Source organism: Lactuca sativa, chromosome 6 (genome assembly GCF_002870075.4).
Source record: "Lactuca sativa cultivar Salinas chromosome 6, Lsat_Salinas_v11, whole genome shotgun sequence".
NCBI lineage: Eukaryota > Viridiplantae > Streptophyta > Magnoliopsida > Asterales > Asteraceae > Lactuca > Lactuca sativa.
Genome location: NC_056628.2, coordinates 132,651,848 through 132,673,315, shown reverse-complemented (window position 1 = coordinate 132,673,315; position 21,468 = coordinate 132,651,848). Strand labels below are relative to the sequence as shown.

At 40.0% G+C, this 21,468-nt stretch overlaps 1 protein-coding gene and 1 pseudogene across 1 annotated transcript; one reads left to right on the top strand and one right to left on the bottom strand.

Annotated features, from left to right (window-relative positions):
- The first annotated feature begins 17,457 nt into the window (after window positions 1-17,457).
- On the top strand, window positions 17,458-18,018 carry LOC111887534 (60S acidic ribosomal protein P0). The gene is made up of 2 exons (XM_023883705.1): window positions 17,458-17,712; window positions 17,767-18,018. The coding sequence occupies exons 1-2, from the start codon at window positions 17,458-17,460 to the stop codon at window positions 18,016-18,018; spliced, it is 507 nt and encodes a 168-aa protein (XP_023739473.1).
- A 1,089-nt stretch (window positions 18,019-19,107) lies between these two features.
- LOC111887523 (AAA-ATPase ASD, mitochondrial-like) lies at window positions 19,108-21,018 on the bottom strand (annotated as a pseudogene).
- Window positions 21,019-21,468: the final 450 nt, after the last annotated feature.

The following is a 21,468-nucleotide window of genomic DNA, read 5'->3' as shown; positions in this document are numbered from 1 at the left end:
GTCGCACCGGATGTGCATAGACTATCGGGGGCTGAATAAGGTAACGGTGAAGAACCGTTACCCATTCCCGAGGATTGATGATCTCTTTGACCAGCTTCAGGGAGCGTCTTGGTTTCCCAAGATCGATCTGCGTTCGGGATACCATCAGATGAGGGTCAGGGAGGAGGATACGCAGAAGACCGCGTTTCGGACGCGCTATGGCCACTATGAGTTTGTGGTGATGCCGTTTGGGCTCACCAATGCTCCTGCCGCGTTCATGGACCTCATGAACCGCGTATGCAGACCGATGTTGGATCGGTCTGTGATAGTCTTTATCGATGACATCTTGGTTTATTCCAAGACCCAGGAGAAGCATGAGGAGCATCTGATAGAGGTGTTGGAGACCTTGAGGAGGGAGAGCTTGTATGCCAAGTTCTCCAAGTGTGAGTTTTGGTTGCGCGAGGTGCAATTTCTCGGACACCTTGTCAACCAGAACGGGATTCTGGTCGATCCGGCCAAGGTCGAGGTCGTGATGCAATGGGAGGTTCCGAAGTCTCCATCTGAGATTCGGAGTTTCCTAGGATTAGCAGGCTACTATCGGAGATTTATTCAGGATTTCTCCAAGATAGTCGTACCCCTGACGCGGCTGACGAAGAAAGCCGTGGTCTTTCGGTGGGGACCCGAGCAGCAGGCTGCATTTGAGACACTGAGACAGAGATTGTACGAGGCGCCGATCTTAGCCCTGCCAGAGGGTGTAGAGGATTTTGTGGTTTATTGTGACACGTCCATTTCAGGGTTGGGCGCAGTACTGATGCAGAGGGGGCATGTCATTGCCTACACTTCGAGGCAGCTCAAGCCTCACGAGGCAAACTACCCGACGCATGATTTGGAGTTGGGGGCGGTGGTTTTTGCCCTAAAGATTTGGCGGCATTACCTCTACGGGGTTTGATGTACCATCTACACGGACCATAAGAGTTTGAGGTACCTCATCGATCAGCCGAATCTGAACATGAGGCAGCGTCGGTGGTTGGACGTGGTAAAGGATTATGATTGCGAGATCCTATACCACCCGGGGAAGGCCAATGTGGTGGCTGATGCGCTTAGCCACAAGGGGGCGCCGATCAGGGACGTTTACATGAGGATGACCGTAGTGACTCCCCTATTGGAGCGAATTCGGGAGGCTTAGCAGGAGGCTATCAAGGAAGAACATCGGAAGAGCGAGTGTGTGGTGGGTCAGGTTTCCTCCTTCGATTATGATAGCCGAGGATTATTGACACTACACCGCAGGGTGTGGGTGCCGTATCACGGAGGCATGCGCCAGATCTTGATGGAGGAGGCGCACAAGTCCCGATTCTCCATTCATCCCGGGGCGACGAAGATGTATAGGGATCTCCGTCTAGCTTATTGGTGGCCCTGCATGAAGCGGGATGTGGCATGGTACGTCGAGCGGTGCTTGACCTGCAGGAAGGTCAAGGCCGAACATCAGAGGACGCATGGGAAGATGCAGCCGTTGGACGTCCCGTTGTGGAAATGGGAAGATATCACGATGGATTTTATCATGAAGCTTCCCAGGACCGCGCGTGGAGTAGATTCGATTTGGGTCATCATGGATCGATTGACCAAGAGTGCTCACTTTATCCCGATTCAGGAGAGTATATCGGCCGAGAAATTGGCCAACATCTATATTAGAGAGATTGTAGCGCGACACGGGGTGCCAGTATCGGTTATCTCGGACAGGGATGTGCGTTTTACTTCCAGGTTTTGGAAGAGATTTCATGACGAGTTGGGCACTCGTTTGCATTTTAGCACTGCCTTCCACCCACAGACGGATGGTCAGAGCGAGCGGACCATCCAGACTTTGGAGGATATGTTGCGGGCATGTGTGTTAGATTTCGGTGGTAGCTGAGATGCCTACCTTCCCTTGGCCGAGTTCTCATACAATAACAGCTACCACGCGAGTATTGACCGTCCCCCATTCAAGATGTTGTACGGACGGAGGTGCAGGACCCCGATATGCTGGGGTGAGGTTGGCCAGAGGGTCATGGGGAGCACAGAGGTGGTGCTAAAGACGACCGAGAGGATCCAGCAGGTTCGGAGCAAGCTTTAGACTGCTCAGAGTCGGCAGAAAAGTTACGCCGACAAGCGTCGATCCGACTTGGAGTTCCAGGTCGGGGATATGGTTCTCCTGAAGGTGTCGCCTTGGAAAGGCGTCATTCAATTCAGGAAGCGGGGCAAGTTAAGCCCGAGGTTTATTGGGCCACTCAGGGTTGTAGCCCGGGTGGGCAAAGTGGCGTATAGGCTAGATCTACCAGTCGAGCTCAGCCAGATCCACAGCACTTTCCATGTTTCTCAGTTGCGGAAGTGCTTAGTGGACGATCCAGCAGTAGTGCCGTTGGAGGATATTCAGGTTGATGCCAGCCTGGATTACATTGAGCGCCCAGTCGCAATCCTCGACAGGAAGTCGAAGGATTTAAGGAACAAGAGGGTGGAGCTAGTGAAGGTGAAATGCCAGCACCGCAAGGGTTTGGAGTGGACTTGGGAGCCGGTGGAGGAAATGACGGAGCATTACCCCGAGCTGTTTCAGGATCGAGCAGCAGACTTCGAGGATGAAGTCTAAAATAAGTGGGGGAGATTTGTAGCACCTGGTTCCTGGTACGTAAATCTTATTTGAGTATTTTCCATTTTTAGCCTTGGACTCGGCAAGCCATAAGTCCGACTCGCCGAGTAGAGACGGGACCCGGGACACGTTTAAGTTGGCGACTCGGCGAGTCCATATCCTGGACTCGGCGAGTCCGCGCTGTCTGATGAAACCCTAATTTCCAAGGGTTTGCACCGTATTTAAACGACCATTTGCGCCCCAACTCCGCCCCATTCACCCTCAGAAGCTCTCCATACGTCCTAGCCTTTATTCTTGTGAGTTTGAAGCTTATTAGTGTGTTTCCTTGAAGATTTTGTGAAGGAAGAGGAGTAGATCAAGAGGGAGGGAAGGAAGTCAAGCATCTTAGTGTTCTCTCAGTGATTTCTTTGAGGTATAACCCGTTTTCCCTCTGTTTTTATGCTTATTGCTCCATTAAGTCTTTCTTGAGCCCTTCCCCAAGCTTGTATGTGCAATATAAGTCGTAATAAGTTGATTGGCCTTTAGATCTAGGCAAGATTGAGCTCCAGGAGCTCAGATCCGTTACCTTTATGGACCCTTGTTGCTTGTTCACCCTAGATCTACCCCTTTTGAGGCATTTTGAGCCCTAAATCCCTCATTGGTGAATATCTACACGTAAAGTTGGAAACTTTACGTGTGATTCATGCTCTAGGAACCCAAATCTGTGAATGGCATAGGTTGGAATCGAGCAAAATCGCGTATATAGTGATGGCATGGCGACGACTCGGCGAGTCGTTCATTTGACTCGGCGAGTTTGCTCGCGAGTCTCCGAGTTGTCCCCTTTTTGTTGTGTCGAGTTTGAGTAGTGAGTCACGGGGTGTGACTCAGTGAGTTGGAAGCCCAACTCATCCATGGAGGAACTCGGCGAGTCGATGCCCTGACTCGGTGAGTTCAAGGCAATCTTCTTAGATCAAGAACAGACTCGGCGAGTTGTTCGTATAACTCGGCGAGTCACAGCATAAAGTGTTCTTCGGATGAAGATGAACTCGGCGAGTTGTTCATACAACTCGGCGAGTAGGATGAAGGACTTGAACCTCAATTTAGAAGAAGAACACGTCGAATCAACGCCTAACTCGACGAGTAGGGATGGGATCCAGGACAATCGATTGGATAGGGACTCGGCGAGTTGGAGAGTCAATTCGGCGAGTCGGGTCAACTAAAAGTTGACTCTGACTTTGACTTATGGCATGATCAGGGGTAAAATGGTCATTTTACCCAAAGGTCAGTTAGTAGTGTTTGATTGAGTATGTTGTGGGAATTGCAGCCGGAGGATTTCCGGAGCAGCAGCAGCAACAGTAGACAGTCAGTTCCCGATCAGATCAGCAGCTACTTCGAGGTGAGTTACCTTCCAGTAGCGGTGGGTCTACGGCCACAATGTCGGCCCACCAGTAGGGTTCATATGATAGATGATGGTCTTTGTGATATCATCTAGGATAGCTACTACCTGACATGTTATATGCTAGCATGATATGTTGTATGTGATAGTAGTAGGTTCGGTGGTTAGGACCGAAGGGTAGTCAGACACCCCAGATACATATTTCAGTATGTGATGATATGTTTGTATGCTGGCTTGTTATGTTTTATGCGATAGAGGTAGTAGGAGGGGACCAGTCCCCGAGGTTCGGTTGTTAGGACCGAAGGGTAGTCAGCACCCCGGAATGGCTCGACATGGGTAGGTCAGCGCCCCATAATGGCTTGACATGGGTAGGTCAGCACCCCAGATTGGCCGCACGGGTAGTCAGCACCCCAGAATGGCTGTACCGGGTAGACAGGCACCCCATAATAGCCTGGCAGTATGTGTGATATGTGTTTGTATGGTATGTGGTACGATGGGGGAACTCACTAAGCTTTGTGCTTACAGTTTACAGTTTTGATTTCAAGTACCTCTTCATCAAAGGGGAAGGAGCTGGTGCGGTAGCAGCACATCATGCACACACTCTGGTTTTCGCATTTACTAGATTTCCCTGGGATTTATACTCTGATAATTCGATTGGATGTACGATTTGGCTTTTAGACATGATTTACGTTGTGATGTAGTTTGATCAAACAATGTTTTTAATTATTAACGTTTACTAAAGAAATGTTTTAAAAACGAAATTTTTGGACGTGAAAATTGGGTCGTTACACAAACCCTTGATATTAGGGCTTCATTCAGATAGGCAGACTCGTCGAGTCCCAACGTATGGACTTGTCGAGTAGCCAACTCCATTTGTGCGATTATCCCGTCTCAACTCGACGAGTCGGGCTACAGACTCTTCGAGTACCCCTTAGGAAATGAAAAATACTTTATTTAAATTACATACCATAAATGGGGCATTACAGATATGGTGATACTTACAAGTTTAAGTATAATTCTGAAACATTAGAAAACTTTCAATGTATGGCATAACGAATGAGAAGAATCAAATTAAGCAGAAAGATAAAAGTTTCTCCAATCTGAAAAGATGGGAGAGTACTTTAGTATCGTGTTTTATGACCATCTTAATGATTATGGAACACCATATCACAATTGATTCTCTAAGGATATCTTAGTGCATTTGTATGGCTAAGAAGAGGAATCATGAATTATTGAAATGGTTAAATCAAGAAGATGAGTCATACTTCATTCCAAAACAAGTCTTAGACTCATACTCCAAGATTGTGCCTTGAGTGACATAATCTTAAGAAGGTTTAAATCACTCAGAGGAACCTATGATTAGCTTTTCGGGAAATTTCCAAACGAACAATTTCAACAAAATCTTTCAATTTCTTCTCAAATTCACCACTCCGTCTAGGTGTGGAGGTCAGAATCCCATCCTATCCACCCGGGCCGTCGTCACCACCTTCTTTTGTCCGATCCTTCTCCTTTTGAATGATCGTCACGCTTCTCTTGAGATCGAGATCAGCTTCCCAAGTCAGAACTAGAAAGAATAGTAAATAGCACCACTGATAATGTTGAGTAAAATGTTTTTGCTTTTGTAAATTTGAAATTGGTAAGTTGTGATGTCTTGGTAAGGACGAAGACCAACTAAGACTAATTGTGTGAAGTGTTTATCTTGATAAGAATCCGCACTAACTCTTGAATATTTGTTTTGTCAAGTAATGATTCATGACAAGATAATCATATATGTCTAGAGGGCAATGTGTTGGATAAGGTGTCTAAGTCCATAACTTATTTGGTATATACTTGACCCGACCCGGCATGGTCCATTTGGATTGCACTTCACCCGAACTATTTATGGATAATTTTATGAGAGTTATACACATATGTTTATTAATATATTATAAGTTATAATATATTAATATGAAGTTATGTTATTTAATTAGTCTTAGTCTTAAATTAATTATGAATTAATTTAGAGATTAAAAGGAAGACTAATTAGATTGTGGGCTATTGGTTTTATATGGTGTGGGCTAACACTCATTTGTTAATGGGCTAGGCTTGTATGGAAGTCCATGGATGATCCATGGAGCTTTTAACCCATGGATCCTTGGAAAAGGAAAGGTCATGGGTTATTAGGGTTTCACCCTAACCATGCACACTATATAAGCATGCTTATGTTGCATGAAATAGCCACTAGTATGTGTGTTAGTGTGTGGCCGAAAATATAAGTGTGTGTATACTCTCTCAAAGTTTTCCAAGTGTTTGTGGTGATTTGTGATTTCCATTTGAGGCATTCACACTATTGGTGCTTGGCTCTCAAACTCCAAGGAATCAAACTCATCAAAAGGTATGTAATCTTATCTAATTCTTTTATGTTTAAAAGTAGCCCATGCCATGTTAGATAGGTTATGAACCTTGGAAAATTATTATTTTGCATGTATTTAGACAAACATAGATCCAAGGTTTATTAGGGTTGCATGCACACTTAGGAAGTGTTAGATTGCTCAAAACCCAACAGTGGTATCAGAGCCTAGACTTACTTGTTTGATACTTGATGCAAAATAGTGAAAAAAGTTGAAATTGTTGCTGTCTGGCTGATGGACTCGCCGAGTCCATGGGGTGACTCACTGAGTTCAAGGCAAAATTCATCCTACTCGCCGAGTAGGTTCATGCACTCGGCGAGTAGAAGGATCAAAATGCAGAATTTCGACTTTTGCTGCTGGAAATGGAGTAGAAACATTACCGTAACTGTTTTGGTGTTTTAAAACTTGTTTTAGTTGGTGTAATGGTTGTTCTAATCCATTTACAATAGCATATATCAAAATTTCATGCTTTGTATGTGCTTCATATAATTCTTGAAACTTTGATAATCATGTTCATGTTCTTATGAATTTAGAAGATGATAGGAATTATTTGCTGAATTGTTTAGAATTAATTCTTGATCATTGATGTGTTTTAATGGAGTCCATAATTTGTCCTCAAGTTATGGATATCCAAAGGTCACTTTCCTTTAACACACATTTAAAACACATAAGTTACATGAAAATAAAGAGTCTTCATTTTATAAACCTTTAATTCATAAGTTATGAAATGAAAAGTTTTGGATAGTTACAAAACTTACCCTCAAGTTTCGGAATTTGTAAAGTTTCACACACTTTAATAAACTTTAATTCCAACCCTTAGAGTTTTAATAGTTAAAATTCAACACATATACTATTTATAACATTAATGGTTAATTATTATATATATGTATAAGAATAAGTCGTTCTACCGTTAGTAGGCCTGATTCACGAAGCCGGTCTTTAAGGGGGGTATAAGGTTGTTGCCTATAAAATGACATCTTAATGGGTGTCCACTCTCACCCACCGCTTCCTTGATCGGTGGAGGGTCGTTAGCCGAACGGGTAGGACAATGACTTTAAATCCTCATTAAAAGTGTAATGATTATTATAAAGTAACTAAACCTTTTTAATTCCCAATCTTAGTTACTTTAGGAAAATGTGAACATGGTGCTAGTCCATGGATTTCACACTTTGTACCTTACCAAGTCGTTGGTGGAGCATGTATGGTTAACCGACACACTAACTTGGACTAGTAAGGATCACGAAGGGTAACTTAATGTTTGTCATAGATCAATGGAGCGTGTGTGGTTAACCGACACATTGGTTAGGTGATAATATTAAGGGTACCAAGTGAATTAGCATGGTTATTCACACCTTGTTTTGTGATCCTCGGCATCCCAGTCACAAAACTTGAAGGGCACAATCGAGATTGAAACATGCCATTGAAAAGTTCAATGAATCTCAAAAGAATCTAGGAATTTCAAATCCAATTAAAACCTAATAATTCATTTTGTTTTTCATGGTGGAAATTGGTGAATCGTCATTCACCTACCTTTCAAATATATTATTACTTAGATTACGGCATCCCTCTTCTAAGTATAGTATATTGTGATTGGATCCTAGCCTTAATATTACATTTGGGTGTCTTATTAAGGATTCGATATATCTAATCTAAACTTGCTTTCTTCTTTTAGATGTCTTCGAACACTAATGCTTCGGGCTCTAACCCAACTAGTTCTTTCTCTCTCATGAATCTTTGTGGGAGAGTCATCTTTGATGGTTCCAACTTCATGGACTGGATCAGGAACATCAGGATGGTTACTCGTTATGAGGACAAGGAATATGTCCTTGATAAGGAGTTAAAAGAGCTTGATGAGTCTACTGCTACTCCTGAGGAGATCGCTGAATTCAGTACACATGAAAGAGATGCTACTAAGGTGGCATGCATCATGTTGGCCACGATGACAGCCGAGCTCCAAAAGTCATATGAAGACTTCTACCTTTTTGAGATGCACCAAGATCTGATGGAAAGGTACCATCAGAGTGCTCGTCAGGAGCGGTATGAAATAATCTCCTCCATAATAACAACCCGCATGAAGGACGGTGAATCCGTCACGGCCCACATGCAAAAGATGCAAAGGTATGTGAACCGTTTGCTGAAGCTGAATGTGAACTTCACTGAGGAGTTGGCAATTGACATCATTTTGCACTCCTTACCTTCTTGTTATGACCATTTTCGTATGACATATCATATGAGCAAGGAGGAAGTTACCCTTAGCAAACTTCAAGGACTCTTGAAGTCCGCTGAAACCGGTCTTAAGGGCAAGGCGGTTGTTGCCTCTACTACTCCAACTCCAACATCTACCCCTGTTTTGGCTATCGGGCAAGGCAAAGGGAGAAAGAGGAAGCACCCTTCGAAGGGTACCAAGGGAAAGTCTCTTGAAGGCTCCTCATCGAAGACTAAGAGCGGTTCTATCACTCCTTCTGCCATTCCCAAGGATGCTGATTGCTACTATTGCCTGGACAAGGGGCACTGGAAGCGAAACTGCCCTAAGTACTTGTAGGATCTAAAGGATGGGAAAGTGAAACCCACCCATGCAGGTATTTACACAATATTGTCTAATTACTCATCATATTCTAAATCTTGGGTGCTTGATACGGGATGTGGTATTCACATATGTTTTGATTCGCAGGGCCTAAGAAGAAGTGAGGATGTGGAGCACGGGAAGATAAACTTGATCATGGGGAATAGGAAGGCTTCACCTATTTCCAAGATTGGAGTTTATACTTTGTTGCTGAATAATGGGTTAAAATAGATTTGAATAAATGTGTGTACTCGTCTGAAATGGCGAGGAATATTATTTCTTTTCATGCTTTGTACAAACAAGGTTTTACCTTTTCGTTTGATAATGAATGTGGTGGTATTAATGCTTTCTTTAAAAATGTGTTTTATTTTAAAGCATTACCTTGTGATGGTGTGTATGAAACTGTGTCGATTGTAGTCAACTTAGGAAATAATGTGTTGTATATTGATTCTTCTACTAGCCTAGATAAAGCATCATTATGGCATTGTCGTCTTGGACATGTAAACAAGAAACGCATAGGCCAACTCCAAAAGAGTGGAGTCTTGGAGTCATTCGACCTTAAATCGGATGATAGTTGTGAATCTTGTCTACTTGGAAAGATGACAAAATCACCCTTCACTGGAACTTGTGAAAGGGGTGAGGGTTTGTTGGACCTAATACATACTGATCTATGTGGGCCATTCAAAACCGCCACAAGGGATGCTAATTGGTATTATGTGACTTTTATTGATGATTTTAGTAGATATGGGTATGTCTACTTAATCAAACATAAGTCAGAAACCTTTGAAAGGTTTAAGGAATTCAAACAGGAAGTAGAAAATCAATTGGGCAGGAACATTAAGATGCTTCGATCCGATCGAGGTGGTGAGTATCTTAGTACCGAATTCCTTGACTATCTTAAGGAGTGTGGGATTGTCTCACAATTGACTCCTCCCAGGACACCACAGCTAAATGGTGTAGCTGAGAGGTGTAATCGAACCTTGTTAGACATGGTTCGCTCTATGATGAGTCGAGCTTCGCTACCAATCTCTTTTTGGGGGTATGCCTTAGAGACTGCCGCCCATATCCTTAATCTAGTCCCTACAAAGAAGGTTACCAAAACACCTCATGAGATGTGGACTGGGAAGGTTCCCAATTTAGGCCACATCAAGATTTGGGGTTGCGAAGCTTTCGTGAGGCGTGAGACTCATGATAAGCTCGAACCCCGAAGTGAAAGGTGTATTTTCATCGACTACCCACCGAAATCCTTCGGTTACCTCTTCTACAGACCCAGTGAGAATGTGGTTTTTGTAGCAAGAAGAGGGGTCTTTCGTGAGAGAGAATTTATAAGCCAAGGATACAGTGGGAGGCAAATTGATCTTGAAGAAATTCAAGAAGCAATTGGTGAAGGAACCTCAGACACTAGCAATCAACTTGAGGAGGAAACTCCTGTTGAGCCAGCTTACAAGTCTGTACCTCCGAGGCGTTCCACACGGGTTAGGAACACACCTTCGTTTTTTTTATGGCTTTCATATTACTACGGAAGGTGATACGTTTATCAGTGATAGTACATTGGTAAATTTGGATGAACCTAGCAGTGTTAAGGAAGCCATGGCAGGCCCGGAGTCTGCTAAATGGAAGGAGGCTATGGACAACGAGATACAGTCCATGTATGACAATCAAGTTTGGAACTTGGTTGATAATGTACCAGGCCGTAAAACAGTCGGGTGCAAATGGATCTTCAAGAAGAAGACTGACATGGAAGGAAAAGTGCATACTTATAAGGCTCGATTGGTTGCGAAGGGTTTTACTCAGACTCAAGGTATTGATTATGATGAAACCTTCTCGCCGGTAGCAAAGATTAAGTCTATTAGGGTTATACGAGCCATTGCTGCATTTCATGATTATGAAATATGGCAAATGGATGTCAAAACCGCTTTTCTTAATGGAAAATTGGCTGAGGATGTGTACACGAATCAGCCAGAGGGTTTTGTCAGTGCAGAGTACCCTAATAGAGTATGCAAGCTTGAGAAATCCATTTATGGATTAAAACAAGCATCTCGTAGCTGGAATATTTGTTTCGATGAGAAGGTCAAAGAGTTTGGTTTCTCGAGAAGTAAAGATGAGTCTTGCGTGTATGTCAGAGCTAGTGGGAGTATAGTTAGCTTCTTGGTACTGTATGTGGATGACATACTACTTATAGGAAATGACATCCCAACCTTGCAGGAGGTTAAGTCCTGGCTTGGGAAGTGCTTTGCTATGAAGGACCTAGGGGAAGCTGCCTATATCCTAGGGATAAGGATATTAAGAGAAAGGAGTAAAAGACTAATTGGACTTAGTCAGAGTATCTACTTGGATAAGGTGTTGAAAAGGTTCAACATGCAGAATTCCAAGAAAGGAGATTTACCGATCCAAAGCAATACCAAGCTGAGTAAGACTCAGAGTCCGAGTACAGAGGCAGAGATAGCTGAGATGAGCCAATTACCATATGCTTCCGCTGTTGGCTCGATCATGTATGCTATGACTTGTACCCGCCCTGATGTGGCCTTTGCTTTGAGCATGGTCAGCAGGTATCAGGGGAACCCTGGCAAGGCTCATTGGACCGCGGTAAAGAACATTCTCAAGTACCTGCGGAGGACTAAGGATTGGATCCTTACCCTTGGTGGGAGTGATGACTTGAGAGTATTAGGGTATAGTGATGCTAGTTTTCAGACTGATAGGGATAACTTTCGCTCTCAGTCGGGCTGGGTCTTTACCTTAAATGGAGGGGCAATCTCTTGGAAGAGTTCCAAGCAGGAGACGGTGGCTGATTCGACTTGTGAATCAGAGTATATAGCAGCAAGTGAAGTAGCCAAGGAGGCGATATGGCTGAAGAACTTCATCGGAGACCTTGGAGTTGTACCAGCTATTAAGGAGCCTATGGAGATTTTCTGTGACAGCAATAGTGCGGTTGCCTTAGCCAAGGAACCAAGAGATCATGGTAGATCCCGACACATTGACAAAAAATATCACTTCATAAGACACAAGATTGAAGAAGGACTCCTCGTGGCAAAGAGGATATCGTCAGATGAGAACCCTGCGGATCCCCTTACGAAGGGACTGACGAGGGTTAAGCATTTGCAGCATGCAAGGCGCATCGGGCTGAGGGATGATATTAGTTTTACAGATTAGATAGCCTTTTCTGAAACTTGTAAAATGTAATTGACGTTTGATGATGAATAAAATTTGTGATTTATTTATGAGTAAAGTGTTACTATCATTGTCAATTATTTACTATTGTTTCAGTTTTGCATGTTTTGACTTCCAGAATAATTAATTTATTAAAACCTCCACAATCGGTCATACGTCGGAAGTAGGTATGAATCAAGATTGTCATGAATTGGGTTTGTAGATGGCTAAAGGTGTTTAGACATGGCACTGGTTGCTACAACGTTCATGAGTACTCATAAGTTATGTGTATTGGAATAAACCCACGCTCACTTGTATCACTTCATGGAATTTATCTCGAGTGATCGTGAGACGATAATATCATATAAGTCTTCAAACGTAGAGATATGAGTTGTTACCTATGAGTTGGTTGTGCATTGATTGCACGTAAATGCATCAGTAACTTGATGTTATAAAACGTGCCTTTGTGTACAATTCAATAAGTAGTAGAACAAGCATATAAGTCGAAGTTTATCTGTTCCTTCTAGAAATAGAAGCGATATTTGGGCCCCTCGATGATTTTGTGTTGACCCATGTACTGGGCCCGGTCAGAACTAAATTGATGTGTTCAGTTAAGTTCTTTGTCAAACAAATCGGAAATCGAGAAACAACTGCCAGATAATAAGCAAGACATAGTTCCATGTGTTTGTCCGGCTGATATCATGAGAACAGAGGATTATATGATCACTTGTCTTAAAATGGCGCTTCATAGTTCAACAGAGTTTTCGAGAGCTACGATTGCTGGTTGGTTCCTGAAGTTATATAGGAAAATACAGTTATTAGACTTATCCAAGTGGGAGTCTGTTGGATAAGGTGTCTAGTCCATAACTTATTTGGTATATACTTGACCCGACCCGGCATGGTCCATTTGGGTTGCACTTCACCCGAACTATTTATAGATAATTTTATGAGAGTTATACACATATGTTTATTAATATATTATAAGTTATAATATATTAATATGAAGTTATGTTATTTAATTAGTCTTAATCTTAAATTAATTATGAATTAATTTAGAGATTAAAAGGAAGACTAATTAGATTGTGGGCTATTGGTTTTATATGGTGTGGGCTAACACTCATTTGTTAATGGGCTAGGCTTGTATGGAAGTCCATGGATGATCCATGGAGCTTTTAACCCATGGATCCTTGGAAAAGGAAAGGTCATGGGTTATTAGGGTTTCACCCTAACCATGCACACTATATAAGCATGCTTATGTTGCATGAAATAGCCACTAGTATGTGTGTTAGTGTGTGGCCGAAAATATAAGTGTGTGTACACTCTCTCAAAGTTTTCCAAGTGTTTGTGGTGATTTGTGATTTCCATTTGAGGCATTCATACTATTGGTGCTTGTCTCTCAAACTCCAAGGAATCAAATTCATCAAAAGGTATGTAATCTTATCTAATTCTTTTATGTTTAAAAGTACCCCATGCCATGTTAGATAGGTTATGAACCTTGGAAAATTATTATTTTGCATGTATTTAGACAAACATAGATCCAAGGTTTATTAGGGTTGCATGCACACTTAGGAAGTGTTAGATTGCTCAAAACCCAACACAATGTGAGTCTTAAAGTTCTTGAAAAAAGTTTCAAGAGAATCGTATATGGTTTGGTAAAAGTTGCATGTTTGGTCCCTAACTTTATGTATGTAAGGGACGAAAAATGCAACAAAATCAAACCACAGGGACGAAAAACGCAACAAAATCAAACCACAGGGATGATCCGAGTGCAAAAAAAAATTAGGGACAAAACATGCAATTATGACCAAACCACCGGGAAGATTTCAGTAATTTACTCTTAAACCTATTGTTTATCACTAGCACACGACTTGAGGTTTGCAACCTATCGTGTTGACATACTCTTGTTTTTGTGCCCATTCTAGTAAAAGTTGACTATGCATGTGAGTTCCATGAGTTCTCAATTGGTTGCATAAGGCAAGGCACCTAGATTAATGAAAGTTTCATTGATCAGTATGGGTGAGTTGCTTAACAACTTGGAAGACATGGTAGGCCCTTGTGCTACCAAGTGGCAGGGAATTTAAGATTGAACAAGTTTATTCCATATGAGTTTGGATTTGTCACAAACATTGTCTTATGATTATGGTTTGACAAATTCACATGGATAAGAGCACATACACCATAAATCTAAGTGTCATAAGGTTTCTCTCCGCTTCATGAAAATGATTATGAGGAAATGCTTTAACTAAGTAGATTTTAAGGAAATAGCAGTTGTGGTACTTGCATTCTCAAATTCGATTATGATTAAGGCATCCCTCTTCATAGTTCGAATTATGAGAAATGGCAAAGGTCTAAACATTTGAGACTTATTGTTGTAAGTTCTAAAATTGTTTAGACACACATTTGAGCTATCTAAGGAAAGGTATACGAGTTTGAGAAGCCTAGATAAAGTCTTATTGAAGTATCTCGTATCAAAATGTAAACTTTGGTAATGAAAGTCAATAAGTATTGATTTCTAGAGGTCCAGTTGATTTCTGGGTACATGTCAAAGCTAGTGGGAGCATAAGTGTTATGCTAATAAGAATATAATTATTATGCTAGTGGGAACGTAATTATTATGGTAAGTTTTGCAAGTTAGAAATGTTAATTATAGAAAACAAAAGTTCAATTTGCAAGTTACATAGTTTGAAAAGTAGTTTCGCTATAATTAAGGGAGAGAAAATTATGCTTCATTTAAAATCTAAAAGCTTAGATTGTGAGATTTTAAACAAATTTAGTCAAGGATATATATAAATGTTATGTTGGAATGGTTTAACATAAGGAAATTCTATATATGAAAATATTATAGCAAGAGACTGGTAAAGCATCACGTCTTTGTGTGAGACATTATGTATCATATCTTGTATGCTCCGGGTATAAGATCGATTGCATATGATATAATGTTTATGTGTTCTGAATTTTCCAAATGCCTAGGGCATTAAAAGGGAAAATAGACCAAAACTGGATATGACTAAAGTTGTTAAACAACTATTTTGGACAATCTAAGGTTCGCCAAAGATTTGTTGCTTATGGACAATTGGAAGTACAGTGTAAATTTTGGAAGGACCATGTTGGCATACTCTGGGAAGAGGTAATTCTTGTTCAGAAGTGATAATCAAAATGGGAATACGAAAATGTTTCCATAAGTGGAAGTTATTTTGTGTAAGATTAGAAAACTTAATGCAAGAAGGATGTTTAAAGAAATGTACTTTGAATGTGAGACTTTGTTTCCATGAAATTGCTCTTCATTGGAATACTTAGTAATGTTTGTTGCCAAGTCTCTTTGACTTTTGTGCATATTAATTACAAGAGGATCATTGCATATAAGTTTAGAATCTAACAGATTACAGTAAATGGCAAGAATTTGGTATTCGTACATTTACAATAAGGATTTGGAATTGTGAAATGAGTTTCATTGAAGATGTGTTCAATTGATCTATATCACAAAGAAAGGACCATATGAAAACATAGTGTGAATGCTTGGAGAATGGGATAACTATTGTTTTAATTCAAGTATTAAGTTGAGTAATTGAAAGATTATACAATGAATAATGTGTAAGCAATATGGTGATTAAATAAAAGTTGTTTTATTTATATTCATAAGTTCTGAGACCATATTGGATTCGATTATTCTTGTGTTTAACTTTTCATGTTTTGACTTCCCAAATAACTAGGTTATTCAAACCATCCACAGTTGAGCATACTTTGGAAGTAGGTATTGAGGCAAGACTGTCATGAATCTGACTTTATATTGTCTAGGTGTTTTAGACATAACACAAGTTTGCTGCAGTGTTCATGAGTACTCCTAGAATAAGATTCGAGTATTGGATTAAACCCACACTTATTTGAAACACTTCATGGATTTTATCACGAGTGATTGTGAGATGATAATATCTTATATTCTTGAAACCAAGACATTTGAGTTGTAATTTACAAGTCGGTTGCACATTGACATATGTAAACGTACTAGTAACTTGGTGTCATAAAATATATTGTTGTGTATGATTTAATGAGTAAGTACAAGCAAGCATATGAGTCAAAGTTTATCCATTCCTTTTACCCTTAGAGGGATAAAAGCAATGTCTGTGGGCCCCTCGATGATTTAGTGATGACAATCCTAAGTGCTTGGCCAAGCCTGGATTGATTTGATTTGTTCAATTAGTCGGTCGTCATAAATCAGAAATCGGGAAACAATAGATGGATAGAGAGAATGATCATAATCCATGTCTCATGTCCATATGATATCTAGAATGGAGGAATATATGATCCCTTATCTAATGAACGCGTCATTGACTAGGCCAGAGTTCGACAACAGCTTTTAAGAGGTACGATTGCTAGTCAAGATTTTGGAGTCATACTCGCAATAATAGTTATTAGATTTATCCAAGTGGGAGACTGTTGGATTACGTGTCGAAGCCCATAACTATAATTGGTATGTACTCGACACGAGAGTAGGATGGTCCATTCAGGTTGCATATCACCAGGACAATTTGTGGATAGATATTTGAGTAAGAGGTTCTTTATGATTTATTAATATATTATAAGTTCTAATATATTAATATGGAATCATATTATTTAAGTAGTATTGATTAAGAATTAATTTGGAATTAATTTAGTGATCAAAAGAGATTAATTAAATTAATAGGGACCGATTATGTAAATGAATGATATATATATATATATATATATATATATATATATATATATATATATATATATATATATATATGGTTTCGACTATTGATCCATGATGGACTAAGTTTATGTGAGTTCCATGAAGAGTTAGCCCACATGAAACATGGACCATAACCCAAGAGTATGGATTAGTGTTTAATCCATGACTCTTGGATTCCTACATATATATACAAGACCCCATGGCTAAAATCGGTTACATGATGTGTTCTTGGAGAAGCATAGCCGACTTGTTTGCCTAAAAACCTCTCTCAAGTAATCCAATTGTTCAAGGGTTTGTTGTGAACCATTTGAGGCATCACACTTGGGATGCTAAGTTGTTAAAGGCCAAATACAACAAGTTCTACAAGCTACATAAAGTGGTAAACTCCTAATTAGTATTCTATGTTGTTTATGTCAATTGTATGCTACATAAAGAGGTAAACTCCTAACTAGTATCACCGGAGGAAACGGAGAACACAACACTCCATTCTACCACCACCGGTGGTGCTGACCCAATAGCTAGTAGTCCGAAGACATGAAGTGAAATCGTCACCTCATATATGAAGCATAAATCCAGCTTGCAAGAAAACGGGTTTCCATATCCCTCGTTCTTCCCTTAATCGTTTTTTTCCCAAGATTCGAAACCAAATCCCAAAGGAAATTAGGAGTCACGACTATGGAGGCTTCTAAGTTTGTAACGGAGAAGAAGAAAGGCGAAAGGAGGCTTACCGGAGGTTATATCAAATTGCTCTCAACCAGGATGTATTTCAAGAAAACTGGAAGCAAGGCTTCCCAGATTCTAATCCTTTTATTTGTTGGGAGTGTTGGCCTAATCTTCACAAAGAGAGACTTGAAAGAAGTCAGTGAAGAAGTTGCCAAGTATAAGGTCGGAGCTCCTATGCATGTTGGACTTGTGGCTCCGATGGATACGGTTGTTCCACCCGACAACACTAGTCTCGATTCATCTCATACCTCTTTCTTCTAGGTTCTTAACATTCCCAACAAGATTAACAAAGGTATTGTGGAAATCACCACCCATATTGAGCTCATCAAGAAGGGTGATAATGTGGGATCTTTCGAAGCTGTACTCCTGGACAAACTTGGCATCATGCTATTCTCATATGGTCTTATTGTTGTTACTGTGTATGACAATGGATCTGTATTTCGCCATGAGGTTCTTGATTTGACCGAAGAAGACTTGATTGAAAAGTTTGCTCTGTGTGTTTTAGAGTGTTAAATGGGAAATTAGATGCACAAGAAAGACTTAGAAAGCTCCATCGATTTTAGTTGTAGGTTCTAAGAGAGAGAGAGAGAGAGAGAGAGAGAGAGAGAGAGAGAGAGAGAGAGAGAGAGAGAGAAATCAAAGATCCATCGATTTTTGTTACATGTTTCTAAGAGAAAGGAAGAGCGACCGAGACACACACACACATACAGAGGTGAACCCTTTTATTTTTAATTATAAAATTTATTTAATAAGTAGTAAATCTTTTTCAGAAAATGAGAAATAACTACAAGAAGAGCATAACATGCATTTCAATATTTGGAGGGGCTAAATACACAACAAAACTAACTCAAAAGGACCATCAATATAAAAAGTCGGGGTTTGGACCAAAACTTATAAAAAATGCATACCACAGAGACCATTTTTGAAAACTTGTCTAGTTTTTTTTTTTTTTTTTCTACAACATGATTTATAAATAATAGAAATTATATTTTTGTAAACAATAGCGACCACATGTCGTCGGCATAAGTTTTCAGAAAACTGCACAAACCCTTTTCATTCCCGCTTAGTTTATGACGACGACAAGTTGTCGACATAGATACATCAAGCCATATATATAGAAGTTGGTGGGATAGCTTAAGTTGTAGCAACGACCGATGTTGTCGACATATATAGAAGTTGTTGGCACATGAGTCTTTTTTTGTGCCCAAGTCGCAAACTCGAATTTATAACTACATGTATATAAAAAAATAATTTTTGTTTTTTTTTTTAAATTAATGAACGGAAGTTAAACACTGTAAATTTATACAGACATATATATAAAAATAAATAAATATATTTTTAGGATAAACAAACGGAAATCGTAAAAAAACCAGATTATGTTTACTATGAATATATAACAAAAAATATACAAAATAATAGAGGTGAGAGTGATATTTTCTTAAATTCAAAATCAAAATGGTCACATTGAAAATTTTAAAAAATAGAAAGATGAAAAATAATATTTTATATAATATTTTAAAAATAAGAATGAAAAATATCATTTTGAGATTGCAGTGACTGCCATGCATATTACAAATAAATATATAGTTTTTTTTTGAAAGAAAAAGCTCAATAAACTTTATTTATTAATACATTCAACATACATGAAATCTTAATATAATAGTATATAGTTTAAATTCGATTCATATCCTCAAACACCGACGACACTTGACTTTTGACTAATTTCATTTGACTACTTACTTGTAAGCGAAAAGGATATAGCAATACAGAGATACAATTAACAAAGCTGACAGCTATGGTTGGCCATACTATACTATGCAGTCAAGACACCGTTTTCTTTTCCATCGCCAACTTGTACAATTTCAGTATCCTGGTTAGACTTCTTTCCTTCTCCATCACCTAACTTTGCATCAGTCTCTTGTACCTTCTCACCATTTTCTTCAATCTTCTTAGCTGCTTCTTCCTCAGCTTTGATCCTGGCATCCTCCACAGCTTTCAGCCTTGCTTCTTCTTTTGCATTCTCCAGAGATTGGATCAACTTGTTCAAGCAACTCTCAGCATTCTCTTCAAATGACTTTGGCATCAAATTCTCCGCAACATCAGCTGGAGTCATCTTGGTCTCCTCCAAGAGTCGACTGATGGTTGAAAACAGCTCGTGAGATTCAAGATCCAAATAGTTCTTTGCGAGCACTTTGAATGTTTCGAAACAACAATAGGAAAGCTCGATATGCTTATCCATCCTTCCTCTCCTAATCAGAGCAGGGTCAAGCTTTTCAACAAAGTTTGTTGTGAACACGATCAGTCTCTCACTCCCACAAGCCGACCATAGCCCATCAATGAAGTTCAGAAGCCCGGATAAAGTCACTTCACTTCCCTTATTCTTCTTATCCTTTTCCTCCTCGGCCTTGCGAACTGGATCCTTCTCCTCCTCTTTACTCTCTTCTTTTTCCTCCTTTCGCTGACCAGTTAAATCAAGTGAACAGTCGATGTCCTCAATCACAATTATAGACTTATTTGATGTTTCGATGAGTAGCTTCCTCAAGTCCGTGTTATCTTTCACGGAGGTTAATTCAAGATCATAGATGTCGTATTCCAGAAGGTTGGCCATGCAGCAATCATGCTAGACTTTCCAGTTCCTGGTGGGCCATAAAGAAGATATCCTCGCTTCCATGACTTGCCCACCTTCTTGTAGTAGTCTTTCGACTTGCTGAACTTCATAAGATCATCCAAAATCTCTTTCTTCTTTTTCGGGTCCATTGCAAGAGTGTCGAATGTGGAAGGGTGCTCGAATATGATATGGCTCCACATAGTCCTCCTGTAACCAGACCATTTCTGACTCTTGTTGTTAGTATAGAGCTTTCGTTGCCTTGTTTTCACTGCAATAGCCTTTCCTTCATCGAGCACATGCTGCAAGTAAACTTTAGTGATGATATCTCGGTGTTCTCTTTTACATGTCAGCCTGTAATACCGCTTCTCCTCCTCGCCTCGATAGGAAAAGAGAGCCTGCTGTTTTGGGATGCTTTTACTCGACGTCCACCAGATCTTGATGCCTCTGAACTCGTCTGTGACCTCTTCGTAGTCGTCCATACTCAGAACGACGGATTCACAGTCTTTGACCACGTTTGCTTTGAGCCTTTTGGCTCTGTTGGAGGAGTTGGTGCTGAGGTAACGTTCAATGGAAACGAAGGCTTTGCTTCGCTCGAACCAGCTGTCTGCTTGGTATTCATGAAAAGTGATTTCGACATAAGGGTACACATAGCTAACCACTTTGTTAACGTATTTCATGACATCGGTTTGGAACTTTTGTGGAAACAGTTGCCCGAATATTGCCCAAACGAACATTACGGCAGCCATTAGAGACCCTAAATGAGTCATATCCCCCATCATCTCTTTCTTCTTGCTCACAGCCTCACAGGTCACTCAAATCTGTTGGTAAAATGGTGATAATTAGACGAGGGGTGTATAGATCACGTCTTAGTTTATATAGCACCAAAACCAAGTTAAATGGCATTTAGCAATTGTGAATGTAATAAGTCTTTGTTTTTTGTAATCTTTTGAAGAAACGTTTATGGCACGGTGTCGTGAAGAAACCGTTGTAGATATATGAAATTCCGAAAGGGTACACGACGTTGCTGAATGATGTCATGGTAATTGCATCATTCAATTAGACTATACTAGATCCCCTAAAAATGGAACCCATCAATTCAACCTAACCCAACCTAAAATTAATGGGTTGGATTCACATTTTCATCCCATTTAATATAAATGAGTTAATTTGTGTAACCCATTTAATTAAATAGGTTAGGTTTGATAAAAATTATCAACTCATTTTCAATCGGTTAATCCATTTAACTTTATTATATAAATTTAATTTAATAATTATTTGAATATTATCATTTATTAATCAAAGTAATAATTTATAAATTATAATGTTGCATTATTATTATCTATGTTTATTAAAAT

Bases quoted from the DNA above. Each gene is read 5' to 3' on its own strand.
- LOC111887534 (XM_023883705.1), top strand. From the start codon at position 17,458: ATGGAGGCTTCTAAGTTTGTAACGGAGAAGAAGAAAGGCGAAAGGAGG. The intron at 17,713-17,766 runs GTTGTTCCACCC...TCTTTCTTCTAG, and splicing joins TTGTGGCTCCGATGGATACG to GTTCTTAACATTCCCAACAA.